General features: G+C 47.0%; 1 protein-coding gene across 1 annotated transcript in view; it reads left to right on the top strand.

Moving 5' to 3' along the window:
* Positions 1-449: 449 nt before the first annotated feature.
* The window catches only part of MATN4 (matrilin 4), a 29,982-nt gene continuing 13,749 nt past the window's right edge, over positions 450-16,682 (top strand). The window contains exons 1-2 of the mRNA XM_034787834.1: positions 450-841; positions 14,625-14,742. Of these exons, the coding sequence (XP_034643725.1) occupies positions 14,667-14,742 (76 nt within the window). The 5' untranslated portion in view covers positions 450-841; positions 14,625-14,666. The remainder of the gene's footprint in view (positions 842-14,624; positions 14,743-16,682) is intronic.

Raw genomic sequence — 16,682 nt, 5'->3', positions numbered from 1 at the left:
AGACAAGGAATAATTTTAAATCTGAACTATCAATGGGCTAATAATACATAACAGTAGGTGCACCACATGTGTGTGCATGTGGGTCCAAGCAGAGATGTGTATTGGTGTCTCTATGTTTAGACCTGCACGTGCTGTGTGTCTGTGTGTGTATTCTATGAGTGTTAGCTCCAAAGCCCGGCGTGTGGCAGAGTTAGACGCTGCACTCTGTAGCATTTTGTACGAGACAAGGGGAAACAAACCCCAGTTTGTTTAGGCAGCAGAGGTGAGAGTGTTTTTAATGAGTGCTCGATGGGCACCTCTTCTCTCCAGCCTCTGACGCTCACTTTCCCGCTCCCAGCCTTTCGCTGTCACGTTCATGTGGACTCTGGCTTCACCCGCAACTCTGCGAGCTGGCAGGTGCGTGGGTGGATCTGGGCATCTATTTCGCATCACGCTCTGTCTCTGTCAGACAGCGCCCGGCCACGCTGGAAAGCCGCTGATGAGACCCTGCTCCAGGAGCCCGATGCCCGTGTGGGTGTGACCTGCCCGGCTGGCCCCCTGCCCTGCGCCGGCCCCTGGGGGTGGGTGGGGCGCGGCGCCGCCTGCCCCCTCTCCCCGCAGCAGCCCCGCTCGCTGCAGTGTCAAAGGGGGAGGGGTCGGCTCCTTCCCCCGGGCCCCGCGCCCGCGATGCCGGGTTAAATGGGGCTGCCGCTGCCCCAGCCCCTCTCAGTCCAGGACAGGCCAGCGGCTGGAGCGGGGTCCCCGGGCGCAGCACCCACCTGTACCAGCAGCACGGGGGTGTCCGCCGCCCGCCTTCCGCTCGGCTCCGCAGCCGCCCCTCCGCGCTCTCCAGCCGGCCGAGGTGAGTGAGGGGCTCCGGGGGCAGCAGGGCACCTGCAGGGCAATGCGCAGCGGTGGGCGCACGGGCGCGAGGCTGCCCCTCGCCGGACCCGCGAACCCCATCCCCGCGGGGCGGTGGGTCACTCCCATGTCGTGCGCTCTGTGCCCCAGCGGAGAGTGGGGGGCGATCCCCGGTCCCTCAGGGCTCCCCACCCCAGTGCCCTCCGCCAGCCAGAGGGGAGCGAATCCCCTTGGGGGCTCCCTATCCCAGTGCCCTCCGCCAGCCAGAGAGGAGCGAACCCCCTGGGGGCTCCACACCCCACTGCCTCCCACCAGACAGGGAAATGATGCCCAACCCCCTGCGTCTCTCCAATGCAGTGTCCCCTGAATGATCCTGAACCCTCTAGGAACTCCCCACCCCAATGCCCCTTGCCAGTCAGAGGGGAGCAATCCTACTAGGGGCTCCCTGTGCCCAAAGATCCCCACGCCTTTGGCCCCTTCCAGTGCAAAACCCTTCTTGCCCGCTAGGAGCTGCCCACTCCAAGTGGCTCTGCCTCCTTCTCCAGCCAGAAGGAAACAACTAGACTGTAAGTTCTTTGGGCAGCAACTGTATTTTTGTTCTGTGTTTGTACAGCACCTAGCACAAAAGGGGTCCTGTTCCATGTCTGGGACTCGTAAGCACTACCACAAGGGTTCCCCATCCAGCATGTTCCCTACTACCCCACTTCCCAGCTAACTGCTTGTCAGGGTACATGAACTGTCCATGTCTTTGTCTTGTTGGTAGGTGTTGGATGTTATGGACTGGGCTAAGAAACAGGCCGGACACAGAGAGGATGGTGTGATGATGAGTTGTTTGTATAGCACCAGCAGCATAGTGGGCACTTGTGCATGGTGTCAGGGGAATGGTATGGGGGAGGTGATAGAGATGTATGTCTTAGGAAGAAAATTCCCTTTTAGCTCAGCCCTCTCCACTCCCCCACGTACCTGCAAAATGTAGGAGCTGCTGTCTGCTTGATCAGAGACCCCAGCCGTTGCAACCTCTCTGCTCAGTCTGACACCCAGGAAAGCTGGGAAGTTTATAAAGAGTTAGTCCAAATAATTCTCAGGGGAGCTGAGTGGTGCTTGGCGGAGCAGAAGCTCTCAGGAGCCAAGACATGGAATGGTGCTCGCAGACAGCTGAGACTGGGCATGGTGCTTAGACGCAGTGGGAGCTCACAGGGGCTGAGACCTGGCATGCCACTTGGAGCGTGCAGGAGTCCACGGGAGCCAAGCTCAAGGAGAGGCTCATAGGAAGCTGGTGCTCCCAGGTGTTCAGAGGTAGAAGGAGCTCATGGGATCTGAGATCTAACACCATGGTCAAAGGGAGCAGGAGCTCCCAAGGGCCAGGTCTGGAGGCATCACTGAGAAGAGGTGAGAGGTGAGTCTCCCAGAAGCCAAGTCCTGGGCCCCAGAGCTCAGAAGGAGCGGAGTCCCAGCATCTCTCCTGCATTAAAAACTGCCTGAGTGAGAAGAAAGAAAGGATGCAAAGATCCGAAGAATGAAGTACCTGGTCAGTGGGAATACTGTGTGAAGGAAAACCAGAGAGAAGGAAGGAAGGAAGGGACATGCCCTGCACAGCTTTTGCCTCTTCCCCCTGAGACCCTGGCATGCCAAGAATCAACTTTCTTCTCTGCCTGCCCACCCTATGCTCTCCACCCAGGTTCAGATCTAAACTGCAGCAATCCAGGCCCCCCCACTCTTTCCTTCCTATGTGGAGTGCTCTGCGCTGGGGATGTGGTACTGGGAATAACTGAGCATGCTCAAAAATCTGTATGTTGCAATTTAGGAATAATGTGGGGGACCCACTCTGTCCCTGGAACACTTTTCAGCTCTCTTTATATTCACATTGGAGATTATGCTCCAGTAAGCTGTTCCCAATTGTGTGGGTGACTGATTTTACACGGCATGTTCACCATCTGCCTGTATTAGGAAAGTTCCTGCAGATACTATCCAGAATCTGATTTGACAATGAGGTATAGAAACTCATATACATGCCGTGATGTAGCATACCAAGCATTAGAATGTCTGGATTGTCTAACAAGATATGCACATAATTGTGCTCTTAATTTGTTTGCACTGTTACTGCACTCATACATGCAAAGTGGATAATTGCAAAGGCAGATGGTAATTATATATATTTGCATAAGCATGCAATCATGATAATTACGCAGGAGAACTAGGTATTCAGTTATGTGTACATTTCACAAGAGCAATTATGCAGCTAATTCGTTTGGAAAATTAGACTGTTATACATTCGTAGAATCTGTGCTAATATGCAATCATCTGAACTAAACCAAATTAAGCAGATGTAGAACATGAAGTTATTTGCTTTTTCCCATTGTGCAGCATGGAGCAAGGGCAGCATTTGTGATGGTGCAGAAATCACTGGGGATTCATTAGGAGGCTAGCATGCAAAGGAACACTGTAATTTGAAAGGAGCCTACCACATATATAAAGTGACATGGGGGACGAGCTCCTGAGACTAATACAGGTTTACTTGGGCCACAGCTGCCAGGAAATGTATCAGTTTAATATTGAGAATGCAGGGCCTATTCACGCAGTAAGAAAGTCAGTGGGACTTCTGCCTCATTTGAGCCCCAGTTGCATGTGGACTGAAGTTGTTACACTAAAGTTCCCTGCATAGGGTGACCAGACAGCAAATGTGAAAAATCGGAACAGGGGATGGGGGGTAATAGGAACTTATATAAGAAAAAGACCCCAAAATCAGGACTGTCCCTATAAAATCGGGACATCTGGTCACCCTATCCCTGCAGAAGCTTCTCCTTCCCTTATAGAGGAGCCTTTGATAATGAACAGATTTTGTAATAATAAGAAGAATTAATAATAGGCACTGAACATGTAGTTCAGAACTACCGTTACAAATTGAGTTTCAGAAGCGGGTCCGAACGGTCCATTCTGGGATGTCATTAGATTTGCCTTTGATCTGTGCAAAAACCCAGAGCAAAATCCTGCTCTCAGATCTACCTGGTAACTCTCAACGGTGATATTCTTCTCTCAGAGCTTGGCTCCATGAAGTGAATGGATCTTCTGCATCTGGAAGGCATGCAGAAGATTTTGGTAATTTTGGTAAAACGACACTTTGTGTCTAAGCAGACAGGCCATTACTGCATTCAGCTGGAAATGTTATTCAAACACTTTCATAAACTCCACGAAAAGGAAGAATTAAAAAACACGTAATGAGATTAGACAGGCTGGAGCTTGGGAGTTGCCTTTAAAGATGCTTTTGTTGGCGCTAACGAGTCTGCACTTGCAGGCAGTTTGTGGTCCTAGACGGGCCTAGTGCTGTGATTGCTTCTAATACAGTATTTCCCTGGAGGTTTCCAGCAGGAATTGGAGGTTTTCAAGGGAAATCTTTGCTTAAATGGTTTAAAAGTTTCCAAGAGGGACCCCTTTGTTAGATTTCTGAACAATGCCTCTCCCTTGTTAAAACCCGTAAAAAGCATAAAATGAAATTTACAAATGTTTGAATGAACAGGGCTGAAACGTATGAAGGATGAGGTGCAATGTCGTGCATGTGTGAGTGAATGATGGCCAGATGCTAGTCTGAGTAATGAAGAGGGAAAAAATGTTTGTGAAAATAATTCAGTTGTGTTTTTAGAGAAACTTGTTGGAAATCTGCTGTTTCCAGAGAAACTGACTAACCTCTTTATACCGAAAGTCAAACACAAGCATCACCTGGGAGTGGTACAGGGCTGAGCTGCCCATTTGACTTGTTGACAGTAAAATAATTATCTAATGTAATAACTTTATCTCCACCTCTGGCCATATGGTAGCAGCTGGAACATCTGGGTTCAATCCACTTAATGTGAACTCGCCCAGATTTTAATCAGAGCTGGCATAAGGATTTCATTCAGAGGTCAGTCACTGAAATCCAGCATTCACACTTCTTTGTTACCTGCTGCTGGCGCTGGAAGAATTGGCCCTCTGTAGATATTTGCAACACAGACATAGCTTTCAGTGTCATGTAACATTTTTAGCGGTTAGAAGGGTTCTTTTCCCTTTCCAGTCTTGGCAAGATAAGGTTCTAAAAATAGCCTGGTTAAAACAGGGAATGGTATAGAAATGTACATAAAATATGCTACACAGGCTGCATGTTCGGGTTTTTTTTTGGTCAGGATAAAATTGTAGAGCATCTTATTTCAGTTTTAACTGTAATAAGCTCACAGTAAAATGACAAAATATTGTATTCCATCTCTAAATGCAATATTGTAGGAGCAGGCAAAAATAATGCTCCTCTTCTTGGGTTTCTATTTCCCTGGGGTCTGGTGAGCCTCTTCTGTCAAGCAGAGGTGTGTGTGTGTGATGGGAGAAAATTGCTAAAATGCCCCTATAAGTAGATACTTATATGGACCACTCTTTCCATAATAAATTTAAGCATCTTATTATCGTGAATGCTTTTATCCTCGTAATACCTCTTGCAAGATGGAGAAGTGCTATTACTACAATTTACAGATGGTAAACTGAGGCATAGAGCTGCTAAGTGACTTGCCCAAGCTCACATGGGAAGTCTGTGACAGAGCAGGGAATTGAAGGCTGGTCTTCCAAGATTCAGGCTACTACTGGACTATCACTGGACTACCATAGGACTATCTTTCCCCTCTTCAGTGGTGGGATTTTGGTGTGCTTGATGAGCTGTCTAAATCCATTAGTGGAGTATGTTGGGCTTTCTTCCCCACGCAGAATAAATTTGTAGAATCTATCTATCATATTGTAAGGCACCTTATATCTTAATGTCTAAGCTTCTTTCTCTTTTTTTGATGCAGCAGAAAAGTTTGAATGCAGCTCTGATGAGAACTTTGTGAACACAAGCCGAATTAGCACAAAGTACAGCTGGTTCACACATGCAGATCAGAGTCAAACCAGGGCTGATTTCAAATTCGTCTGAGGTTCAAGTCAACTGCTTCTCAGCAGGGATCTAAATCCTGCTTTGTGGAATTGTAGAGACATCTGCTGAGTGTTTCCATTATGTGCCTCTGTGGGCACATCTACCCTACAGCTGGGAGTATGCTTCACAGCTTGAGTAGACAAACCTGTTCTAGTTAGATGGAGCAGTAATGCAGGCTACAGGAGTGTGGTTTCTAAAGTGCACTAAGGTGTTGCACATAAATTGGTCCATATAGCTCCTGCTGGTGTGCACTAAAGGTTCCCAAGTGCGTTGTTTGAAACAGTACTACATTAAAGTGCTCTAGGGAGCATTGCAAAGAGATTATGCATGACGTTATATAGTACCATACTGAGTAATGTATGGTATATACATTATTCATTACAGTATATACAAAGAGAGCCTTGAAACTCCCAATTTTTGGATACCTACATAAAAAGCAAAAATTGCTAAAAATAAACCCGAAAAATGAAATTAATAACCTAGCAAAACAGAAGCAGATTATATGAATGTTAATATGCTATATTACATTTAACATTATATTTAATATTATATTACACTATTTTGACATCATCAGAATGAAATGATTTAACATGATTGAAATGAAACATGTGGATGTTTCCAGACTGATATGTTTCAGAATTTCAGTTCTGTGCTAAGTTCAGAATTTTGCCATTTTGTTCCTAATTCGGAATGAAAACAGCTTTGAAATGTTGGAATTTCCTGCAGGACAGAAATTCCCTTTTCCAGCCAGCTCTAGTGTTCAGTTTCTTCCTTGTCTGAAGGTACCAGGAGAAGATGCGAATGTTGCACTGCAGGGCAGGCGCGTTTGTATGTACAAACAGGAAGCGTCCAACCCTTTGGTTGCTGGTCATCCTCTTTAGATGCCAGTATAATGTCAGGAAGTACCTGGAATGTCTGGCCACAGGGCAAGTGCAGTCTCTATAGATATACCTGGAATGCCTGGCAGCACTTCTTACTAGAAAGAGTCCTTTGCAGAGACTTGCCTGGTTTGGGATGGGGTGTCCAGCCAGAGGATATGGAAGAATAATCACCGACCTAATGAGAACCATTTGCTGATCTCATCTTTGCTCTCAGACACCCATAGCACAACAGAGAGGAGCAGACACCTGCTGTAGCTACTATTCTGTTTTTTTCTTTCTCTTGGTTTACGTAAGTCTCCAGCTGTGTGAACTAAGCACAGCTGATGGGGAAGGCAACATTAAACCCCAGCCTCTTTTACCATGCTACTGAAAAGGAGTCCTGCAAAGCTGTGAGTTACTGTTACACATAAGATGCGTGTGTGTGTAGAATTTGGGTCTTGGAGGATAAAAATGAGTCCCAAAACATTAGAAAGAACTGGGATTTTGTTTCCCCACTAGTGAAAAGAACAGGAATTTAATGCAACATAGAAAAGCGTCACCCCTCCATTAAACCAGGACTGGCCCATTATTATTGTATTATGGTAGCATCTTGGGGCCTCAGTCACAGACCAGGGTCCCATTACGCCAGGTGCTGTACAAACACAGAACAAAAAGAAGTCACTGCCCCGGGGAGTCTACAGTCCCAGCGCATTCGTGGGGAGTTAGCATTGCCAAAGGCACAGTACAATGGTGCTGTGCTCCTCCTGCCCAGCAGCTCTGCCCAATGCGTAACCGATCTCTTGTCATGAGAATGTTCACCCCTCAGCCAGCAGCTTAAATTGCCTCTTGCCTGCCTCCTCCCAGGATCCTCAGGAATGGAGGAGCTGCCCCCTTTTAGTTTCGCACATGGCACGTATTTGTGTATAGGGTTATTAGGCCAGAGTGGGAAGGAAATAGCTGAATAATAGTGCGTGTTTCAGGGGGCAGAGCACTAATTTCCACTAAGAAAGGGGTTAACCCTTTGCTCACACTCATGCAAGGGCTCAGGGGAAATGATGAAGCAGGGCTGGGGAGAAATGGCTCCATCAAACTTGGGGGATGAGGGGGAGAGGCAGGGAATGCTGGGAGAGGTAAGAACAGCTTCTTGCAAAGCAGAAGGAGAATCTGCTTGAGGAAGGCCAGGTGTCTGCACCCAGGGAGTACAGGGTTTTCCCTGTGGGAAGGGTACTGTGTGACTGTTCGGTTTTCCCTTTTCTTTGTGCCGTGAGCACACCTGAAAGCCACTGAAGAATGAAGATGCTTGTGACTTGTTTTGGTTGGTCCCTACGCCAGCTTCCATGCTCAGTGTGCTGTTAGTGTTGCTAAGTGTGGGCATAATGTAGCCAACCAGGGAGGAGTATGGATACAAAGCCCACCCTGGCATGAGTCAAAAATCAGCTGAGTAGTTTGCACACCCCGGCTCTGCAGCCTGACTGATCTAATGACGCCTCAACTAGAGGGAACCGGGAGACCTGGCGTCCAGGCTTTGCCACGGACCTGCTGTGTGACCTTGGCAAATCACCTCTGTGGTGTAGCTTCCCTCTCTGTGCAATGGGGGGAATGAATACCGACCCACCCTGCTTTCAGATCTGTGGATACAATGCTTTGTAAAAGACCACAGTATTATATCTACTAGAGCTGGGTGCAGACAGGCAGTTCCCTCGCACGGAGCATTTAGATAGGCCACAAGTTGGTTTTGTTCTGATTAGGAACGAAAACCAAATACTTCAAAATTCTTCAGCAAGGGGATGGAATCCCGGCTCTGGGGCAGTCCACTTGGTGGATTGCTATGGACCACAGGAGACCCTCCCCAGCCCTGTGACAGTCCACAGAGCTGGCTGCCCCAGAGCTGCAGACCTTAGAAGCTTGGACTCCCCAGCAAAACCTGCCTTCAAAACCTGCCTGGCAGCCAGGCCTCCATTGGAACCCTGCCTGGGTTCCATCAGAACTTCGGCAAAATCAGACGGTGTCTGTGGCACGTTTCAGTTTCTCCAAATGGGCAAATTCTGACAAAACGATGTTTAGTTGGAATTTTTCCAACCAGCTCTAATTATTATTCTTGTCCCCTGTGTACATACCAGGTGGTACTGGAGCAGCTCATGAAACTTTCTGGCCATTGTCCTTCCTTGTCCTCCACCAACTTTCCAAAAAGTCTTTCTCATGTGTACTTTAAGACTGACTGGCACCCAATCACAGACCCTTGGGGATATGCCCCACTCTCCTCTGGCCCTTGATCTCAATCTGGTCATCTTTGCTATTGCCATTTTAGCAGGTGGAACACGCCGTTCTGAGTCTGAGACTTGTTTGCTCCTGGGGTTGTTGAGTAAAGCAGCAGAAATCCCAAAAATGCAGACAAGCTGTGTGAGTCACAGGAACACCATGGCAAGTCCAAGTGAAATGGCTGTGATTCCCGGGGTCTAATCCAGAATCCATTTCTCTGCCTAAGACACCGGGGTCAGAGATTTTTCTCAGTCTGCGAAAGTGCTTCAGCCCCCTGCGACTTCCATCCCCTCTCTCATCCACCCACTCACTCTCACATAGAGTCCAATAGGCAAAACCCTCCCAGCCTATGATAGCAACTGGAATACAGAGCTGATCTGCATCCCCAGGGCTTTCAGATCCCTGACCTGTGATTATGGGTCAGAAGTGGAATATTCCAAACGTTTCTATTAACCTGTAGCTAGGAAACAAATTGCCAAGGAGGCCACACTGAAATCTGAAGCTGCTGTTTTTCCTGAGAGTCAGGATTTGGCAGATAATCCAGACAGACAGATGGAGGCAATCTGAGCAGAGAGCAATGCAAGAGAGCTGGCACTGTGCTCGGATGTGCCAGCGTGTGTGGAAGCAGCAGCTGAGTTGACATACCTGTTTGCCCTGGGGGATCCATCGTGAAGTGGGGGAGGCCTCCTAGCCTGTGATCGCTCTGTGAGTTGAGAGGAGTCTGGAGTCACCATCTACACTTCTGTTGCGTACTTTTCCTGTGTTGCCCCCTTTTGCTCACGTATCAACCACCAGGTTGAGGCATCCTTCTGCCCAGTGCAAAGCAGCTGATTATTTATGTCCTTGTGCCGCTCTGAAAGTCAAAGAACTTCTATCTTGGCACCCCTCTTGTTTTGGAAACCTTTTTGTCTCCTTAGCCTGAGCCGAGGTCCCTATCAACCTGTGGTGCTGGAACAGCTCCCAGCAGCCTTTACCTTGAACAATCACACCCTGCCTGTATCTCTTTCACTTTATAACTGAGTCGTTATCGCCAAGGTCTCCTGATTATTTCCTAATTTTTCAGTCCTGCCCACTATTTGCTCTTCCTTTCAGCACCTGTTTCCCAGCTGTGTGTTTCCCACACGTCTCCCGCCTCTGCCAGACAAACAGCAGTGGTGGCAGAGGGAGACGGGGCAAAACAGAGAAGGGAGAGAGAGTCAAACAGGCACAGCCCAGTGGGCAAATCCCACCTCTCCCATGGGAAGGAGGAATGAAGAAATGACCGGGGTCATTCTGTGGGCTGTCATGGGTGCATGGCATGGCATGTCAACAGCTGGGACAGATGTGCCATCTCTGAGCTGATGCTGCTATCCTAACCATGGCATCAGGCATATAAGCTGTGCTACAGGGCCAGTATGCAGTAATGCCTGATGTCATGACTGGGATGCGGCATGCATTATTGTTACACAGACCCACCCCAGGCAGACATTAACCTCCTCCAGCCCAGTGGAACTTTAAGAATTATTAAAGAATTAAGAGGATATAAAAAAATCCCCAACTGTTTTTTATTAGTTTCTCTCCCTTACAGTTCATTCTTCTGTCTGTGCTGGCTTTGAAGTTACCCGGACACCGACAAACCTAGGCTCCATGCCAGCCTGCCACTGGAGTAAGGCGTGGACTCTAGAAACCTACAGAAATGTTATGCATGGCACAGCTGCCTAGAAATATTTTGTGGTTAGCAACTGCTTTTTCCCAGAAAAATACCTCTGGAAAACAAATCTGTTAAAAAGGGGTGAAATGAAACAGATTTTGTTGGGGAGCAAGTGTTTCCTGCAGACTATTTCACTTGCAGATGTTTAGCTGCATCAGAGCAAGTGCCACTAAATTGTGTCAGCCTGTGTCAAGGAAGGCGGGTGACTAGTGTGATGTGATAATTTAATACCTTCATACTGCACATTTCAGGAATATGCATTCCAAGCTGCAAGCAAACTTGCATTGTTCAGAAAGATTCATCACATCCTAGATTTTAAGGGCAGGAGGGATCATTATGATCTTCTAATCTCATGTCTTGCATAACACAAGCCAGAGAACCTCACCAAGTAATTCCTCCACCAAGCCCATAACTTCTGGTTGATCTATAGCATCTCTTTTAGAAAGGTATCTAATCTTGATTTAGAGACTTCAAGTGATGGAGAATCCACTACATCCCTAGGTACGTTGTTCGAGTGCTTAATTATGCTCACTGCTAAAAACTTGTGCCTTGTTTCTAGTCTGAATTTGTCTAGCTTTAGCTTCCAACCATTGGATCTCATTGTGCCCTTTTCGATAGATTAAAGTGCCTGCTACTATCAGAACACTCTTTCCTGTGTAGGTGCTTACAGACCGTGATCAAGTCAACTCAACAGTTTCTTGGTTAAACTAAACAGATTGAGCCTTTTAAGTCTCTCACTTCACAGTATATTTTCCAGATCTCAAATCATTCTTGTCGCTTTTTTCTGACTTTCAGTCCTTTCCGGTTTTTCAACATTCTTTCTGAAGTGTGGACACCAGAATTGGAGACAGTGTTAAGGATACAGCTTTAAACCTACCAACTGGGCCTGCTTCCTTACAAGAGATTGATTCAGGGATTGTATATTGCCAGTTGGTGGTTAAATGAACACTCAAGTGATTAGTTATGACTGCAACCTTAGAGCGCTAAATAAATATTTATTGATGATTATTCTTAAAATGACTTACTGAAAAAATTGCTTTTTTATAATCTTGACTCCGTAAATGGTGCTGCCTCTCTCACAGGGAGATAGCTTATTAATGATATTTTCCAGCTTGGGGCCATAAATCTAACTTGCCCCACAACAATTTGAAGAGACTGATTTCCAAGGTGTAGGAGAATAGGAACTGCCCTACAGAATGAAATCAATGTACCATCTATTCTGATACCCTGTTTCCAACAGAGGCCAGAGCCAAATGATTCAGAGGAAGATATAAAACAGTAAAAATGTGTCCTCATAAACAAGAATTATGAAGTATCAGAGGGGTAGCTGTGTTAGTCTGGATCTGTAAAAGCAGCAAAGAGTCCTGTGGCACCTTATAGACTAACAGACGTATTGGAGCATGAGCTTTCGTGGGTGAATACCCACGAAGAAGTGCATCCGAAGGAGCGGGTATTCACCCACGAAAGCTCATGCTCCAATATGTCTGTTAGTCTATAAGGTGCCACAGGACTCTTTGCAAGAATTATGAAGTAACATAAGTAGGAAGAATCTTCTTAGCTGCAGGAAGTTTGTGGTTGGTTTTTGTCCTGGAGGTATGGACTGGTATAGGAACCATGAGGGCTCTAAAGGGAAAGACAGCTCTCTCAGTCCTACTCTTCACAGGTTGACTCTAAGAATATTTGCATGGCCAGTTATTGCAACTGCAATTATGATCCAGGTAAATGTCTGCAGAAATTACGGCATGCAAATACGCACCTATTTTGCATACTTGAAAGTATGCCGGCATTCCTGAAAATCTAGGCCCTAAATATTTTTGTAGTGATTTTTGTTTTCTTGATGAAGAGAATAGAATCTCACCCTCACCGTAATGAAGTTTTCCTTTAATCATAAGGCAGGGAGATCATCTTCCAGATAATGGCTTCATCGCCTGATTTACAGATTGACCTAGACCAACACCACCTTTGGCATGGTCCATGTCTTTGGAAACCTGTAATTTCTGAAGTGCCTTAGTTCAATACCATGTTGTAGCTTAACATTCTGTGATTCCAGATGACACCAGTCTTGGAGTGTGATCCTCTGGTGTCCTGGCTGTAACTCCAAGCAATGCCAGTGACATATCTGCCTCCGCTGGCAACGAATTACAGGTCTAAATGATCTTTAAAACTTATTCTGACCGACCTTCCTCTCTCTAAAGCAATTGCATAATAAGGATTTATCCCAAATCTGAGCAAAAGACAGAGAGACTGCTGGTTCAACTTCAGGGGCTGAAGTGACTTACACAATCAATTTGTTTGTATTCCAAAGAGATGGTGCCTTAAAACCTCTATTTTATCTCCTTAAGGTGATATTTCCGGAGACGTGCCTGTTATTTCCTTCCCCTGGCTCCGAATCAGATAACATGCAAACAAACCGCACCAGACCTGGCACGGTCCAGACCCTTTGCTGTGGTACCTTTCACCCTCCCTCCCGTTGCTTTGCTCTGGCTGCATTCCTTGCTTTGGGTTGTGCTGCAATTTGAATTTTAATGGCCATTTGCAGCACTCCTGTGGACATGTCTGGGCTATGAGCTGCTCTCCCATATTGGCCTGTGTGTTTGGGAATGTGGGGTCTCCTCGCCTCCTCTTGGATGGAATGTCCTGCCCGCAGAGACCTCAGCACAAAGAGCTCCATTGTGCATTTAAAGATTCAGGGCTAGAGCAGAGTTTGAGTTTCACTGTGCAAATCCATAAAGGGGGAGGGGGAGAATCAAGTTATTCTGAGGGTATCTATATAATTGCTGCCTATTTAGCTTTCACCCAGCATAAAGCACTATTGTTTGGCGGTGGCCATTAGTAGTATTAATTTATTTTACTCATACTGCACCATGATTGGTGCCTAATCATTGGTTGGTGCATTAATAAAAGCAAACAAATAAATAAGGATCCCCAAAGGGAGACAGGCAAATACAGTGAAGAACTCATAACCAGGGAGGGGAGAAGTGGGGGTGGACGTGACATCCTGAGGTTTTGAAAAAACAAACTAAATGTCTTTCCCTCTAAGAGCCCAAACACGCAGCTATCTACATCAGACAAATAAAATAAATATTGGAGCACAGAGGATGCAACCAAGGAATTATCTCGGGAAGAAACAGCTGCAAAACACTGGAGGTTCAATAAGGTAACATCTCTCTGCAGACAGGTCGCTAGATTCTGTGGGGAAGGATTGTAGGCACAAACTGATGGCCATTGCTCTTCAAGGCAGGGAGTGTGATTTACTCTGTTTGTACAGCACCTAGCACGTGGGGCCCTGTCCTGGCTGGTCTGGCATTTCATTCATGAGTGCTCAGTACCTAGCCAGTGTCCCTCAGTCCAGTCTGGTGATCTACGGCAAGAGAAGGTGACTAGATAACTACTGTCTCACTTTCCCTGATACAGGCATCCTGCTCCTCTGTGTGCTAAAGAGGGCTGTGGTGCAACCGGGTATGAGAGTGTTTGGCTATAAATCAGATCTGCCCAGTTTATACAATAAGGCTTGTTTGACTGCCAGCTCAGCCCACTGTTTGCAAATCAAACTGAGCTCTTTCTGTTTGATGCGTCATCACCAACTGTAATGAAATTTAACTACAATGATGTTGCTAAACCACAAAAGGGAAAACTCACTCATGTATCAAGAGGAATTTAGGGTGCTGGTTTGCAACTACTGGTGCTCTAGGCTGAAGTATTCAAAGCTGACCAAGGGATTTGGGCACCCAGTTCCCGTTTAAAATGAACTGGAATTGGGTGTCTGAATCACCTAGTCTTTGGAAATCTCATCCTTAACTTTTGTTGTTGGTCTTTGGCTGGCTCTCCCTTCCCTACTCCTGTCACTGGCTTGAATTCTCCCATAATTGCCATTCAGAGATCTTTTTGAAATGCTGGTGCATCCATTTAGACCCCTGTGGGTTGGTATTTTGGATCATTCACCCTGGACCAGGACAGTGACTATTGCTGACTTTCTGGTTCCCAGATATGTTCATGTTTGCCTTCTAAACATCCCAGAATAGCATTGTGATTTCCTGTCTTCTCCTTGCAGTGAACCTTCTAACCTCCAGAGGCTGCGTGCTCTTGGAGCTGAATGATGAAGCTGCTACTTGCTGTTCCTCTCCTCCTGCTCATCTTAACGACTTTAGAAGCCAGACCAAAGCCTGCAGGTGAGCAGCTGGCCAAAGCTGTGCAAATTACAAGCGAGGAGCTAAAGCCCTGGCTGATGTGCAAGTGTGTAAGTCAGAGTAATAGATACCCCATACAGTTAGCTAGAGTCTGTGGTCAGGGCTGCCCAGAGGATTCAGGGGGCCTGGAGTAAAGCAATTTCGGGGGCCCCTGTGGGGCCTGGGGCAAATTGCCCCACTTGCCCCCCTCCCCCTCCCCCAGGCGGCCCTGTCTATGGTTACTGTAAATCGTTAGCTCTTGCTTCCAGACCCATCAGCCAACAGAATCTGACTACAAATGAGCTGAGCACTAGGAGAAAAACCATGAAGAACTCTTTTGATTCCTCAGTCTTTGACCCCACAGTTCCTAATAGAGTAGCAGTAGTTAAAGGAGACAAACAAACTCCAAGAGCAAGGCCTAGGTGAGTGCGGAACTCCTTGCCAGCCCACTGCAGCATGTGCCCGAGGTGTGAAAACTCCATCCTGAGCTCTCAGGAGGCCGAGGTTGCTAAATTAGTTCCAGTTTTAGGAGTAGCAAAGACGCCAAATGGAGAGACCAGATGGGCACATATTAAGATGTCCAGGCACTTAAAGATTGCACTGTTGATTCTGGGCAGCAGATATGGGGACTTCATGTGTTTGTTTAATATTTAGGGTCAGATTCTCCAAGGCTTGTGTAATAGGCAAACCAAACACACACTCACCGCCGTTGTACGTGCAAAACACCCTGCTCCTCTTTGCAGGCACAGATTAGGTGCAAAAGGGGACTTGGGACCATTTGACATGGCTCCTCCATTGTGGGCTTCTTCTTAAGAAGTCTGTCTCATTTTATGCCTGCAAAACAGGATAAAAATCTAGGCAATGTTGGATTTAGAGGGGAATAAAAGAATTACCCACAGTGGTACTATTTAATGCTATTATTATTTAATGTTTGCTCTAGAAGGAACCATGAAGCCTGCTTGTGGAGCCTTTTATTGTATGTGAACTGCAGCTGCTAAAGGGCAAGGCCATCTTATACACACACATGAACTGCTCCAAGGCGGTGCCCTTGTAGAGGGTTGTGATGCCTCATCCGTTGTGAGAGCACAGATAGACAAGTGTCATAATATACTTTTATATACCATGACTCCATGAGCGGGTGCAGAGATCTCAGGGCCTCTCCCTAACATGACCTCTCATAGCAGGGAGTCAGGAAAGACTGGACTGGTTTGATTTCCCCCCAAAATATTATAAAATGCTTGGGCACAAGCAGATAGATAGATAGACAGGAGAGTCTGCAGCCAAATTATAGCCTCCTTGGAACAGAATAGGGTTAATAACTGATAGCCTGACAGAGGTTAACCTCTACTTGAAGTTGACAGGGAGGGAGGGCTCTTGCTTGGAATCCTCACTACATGACTGTTCTGGCAGCACCACCCTAAAGCAGCAGACCCAGAGGACTCAGCCGGGAGGGAGTTGAAATTTGAGGGGGGGGGGGGGGGGAGGCGAGTTCTGTGCGACCCAGAGGGACCCTAGTGGCTGCAGATTGGTCTTCCTGTTTCTGACTATCTCTGGAATAGGCAGGGCTTGGGTTTTAGGAGAGGGCCTGGGAGCATCTTCTGTACGTGTAAGTCCCATGTGCCCCAACCGGTGCCTCATGGGTGCCAGTCCATCTGGGCTGCCCAGGCCTGTGCCCTTGTGTTGGCTCTGCCGGGCCTGTCTTATTTACATTCCTCCGCTAGCCCAAATCACAGCCCTCAGACTGTTGGCTGCAAATGCTGGGAGGAGAGTTTGGGGCCTCAGATGAAGGGACAGAAACTTCCCTGCGAGCTCAGCCAGGAAAGCTTAGAACAGGCGTTGGCAACCTTTCAGAAGTGGTGTGCCGAGTCTTCATTTATTCACTCTAATTTAAGGTTTTGCATGCCAGTAATACATTTTAACGTTTTTAGAAGGTCTCTTTCTAT

This window comes from Trachemys scripta, chromosome 12 (genome assembly GCF_013100865.1).
Source record: "Trachemys scripta elegans isolate TJP31775 chromosome 12, CAS_Tse_1.0, whole genome shotgun sequence".
NCBI lineage: Eukaryota > Metazoa > Chordata > Testudines > Emydidae > Trachemys > Trachemys scripta.
This window is presented reverse-complemented; position numbering and strand designations above follow the sequence as displayed.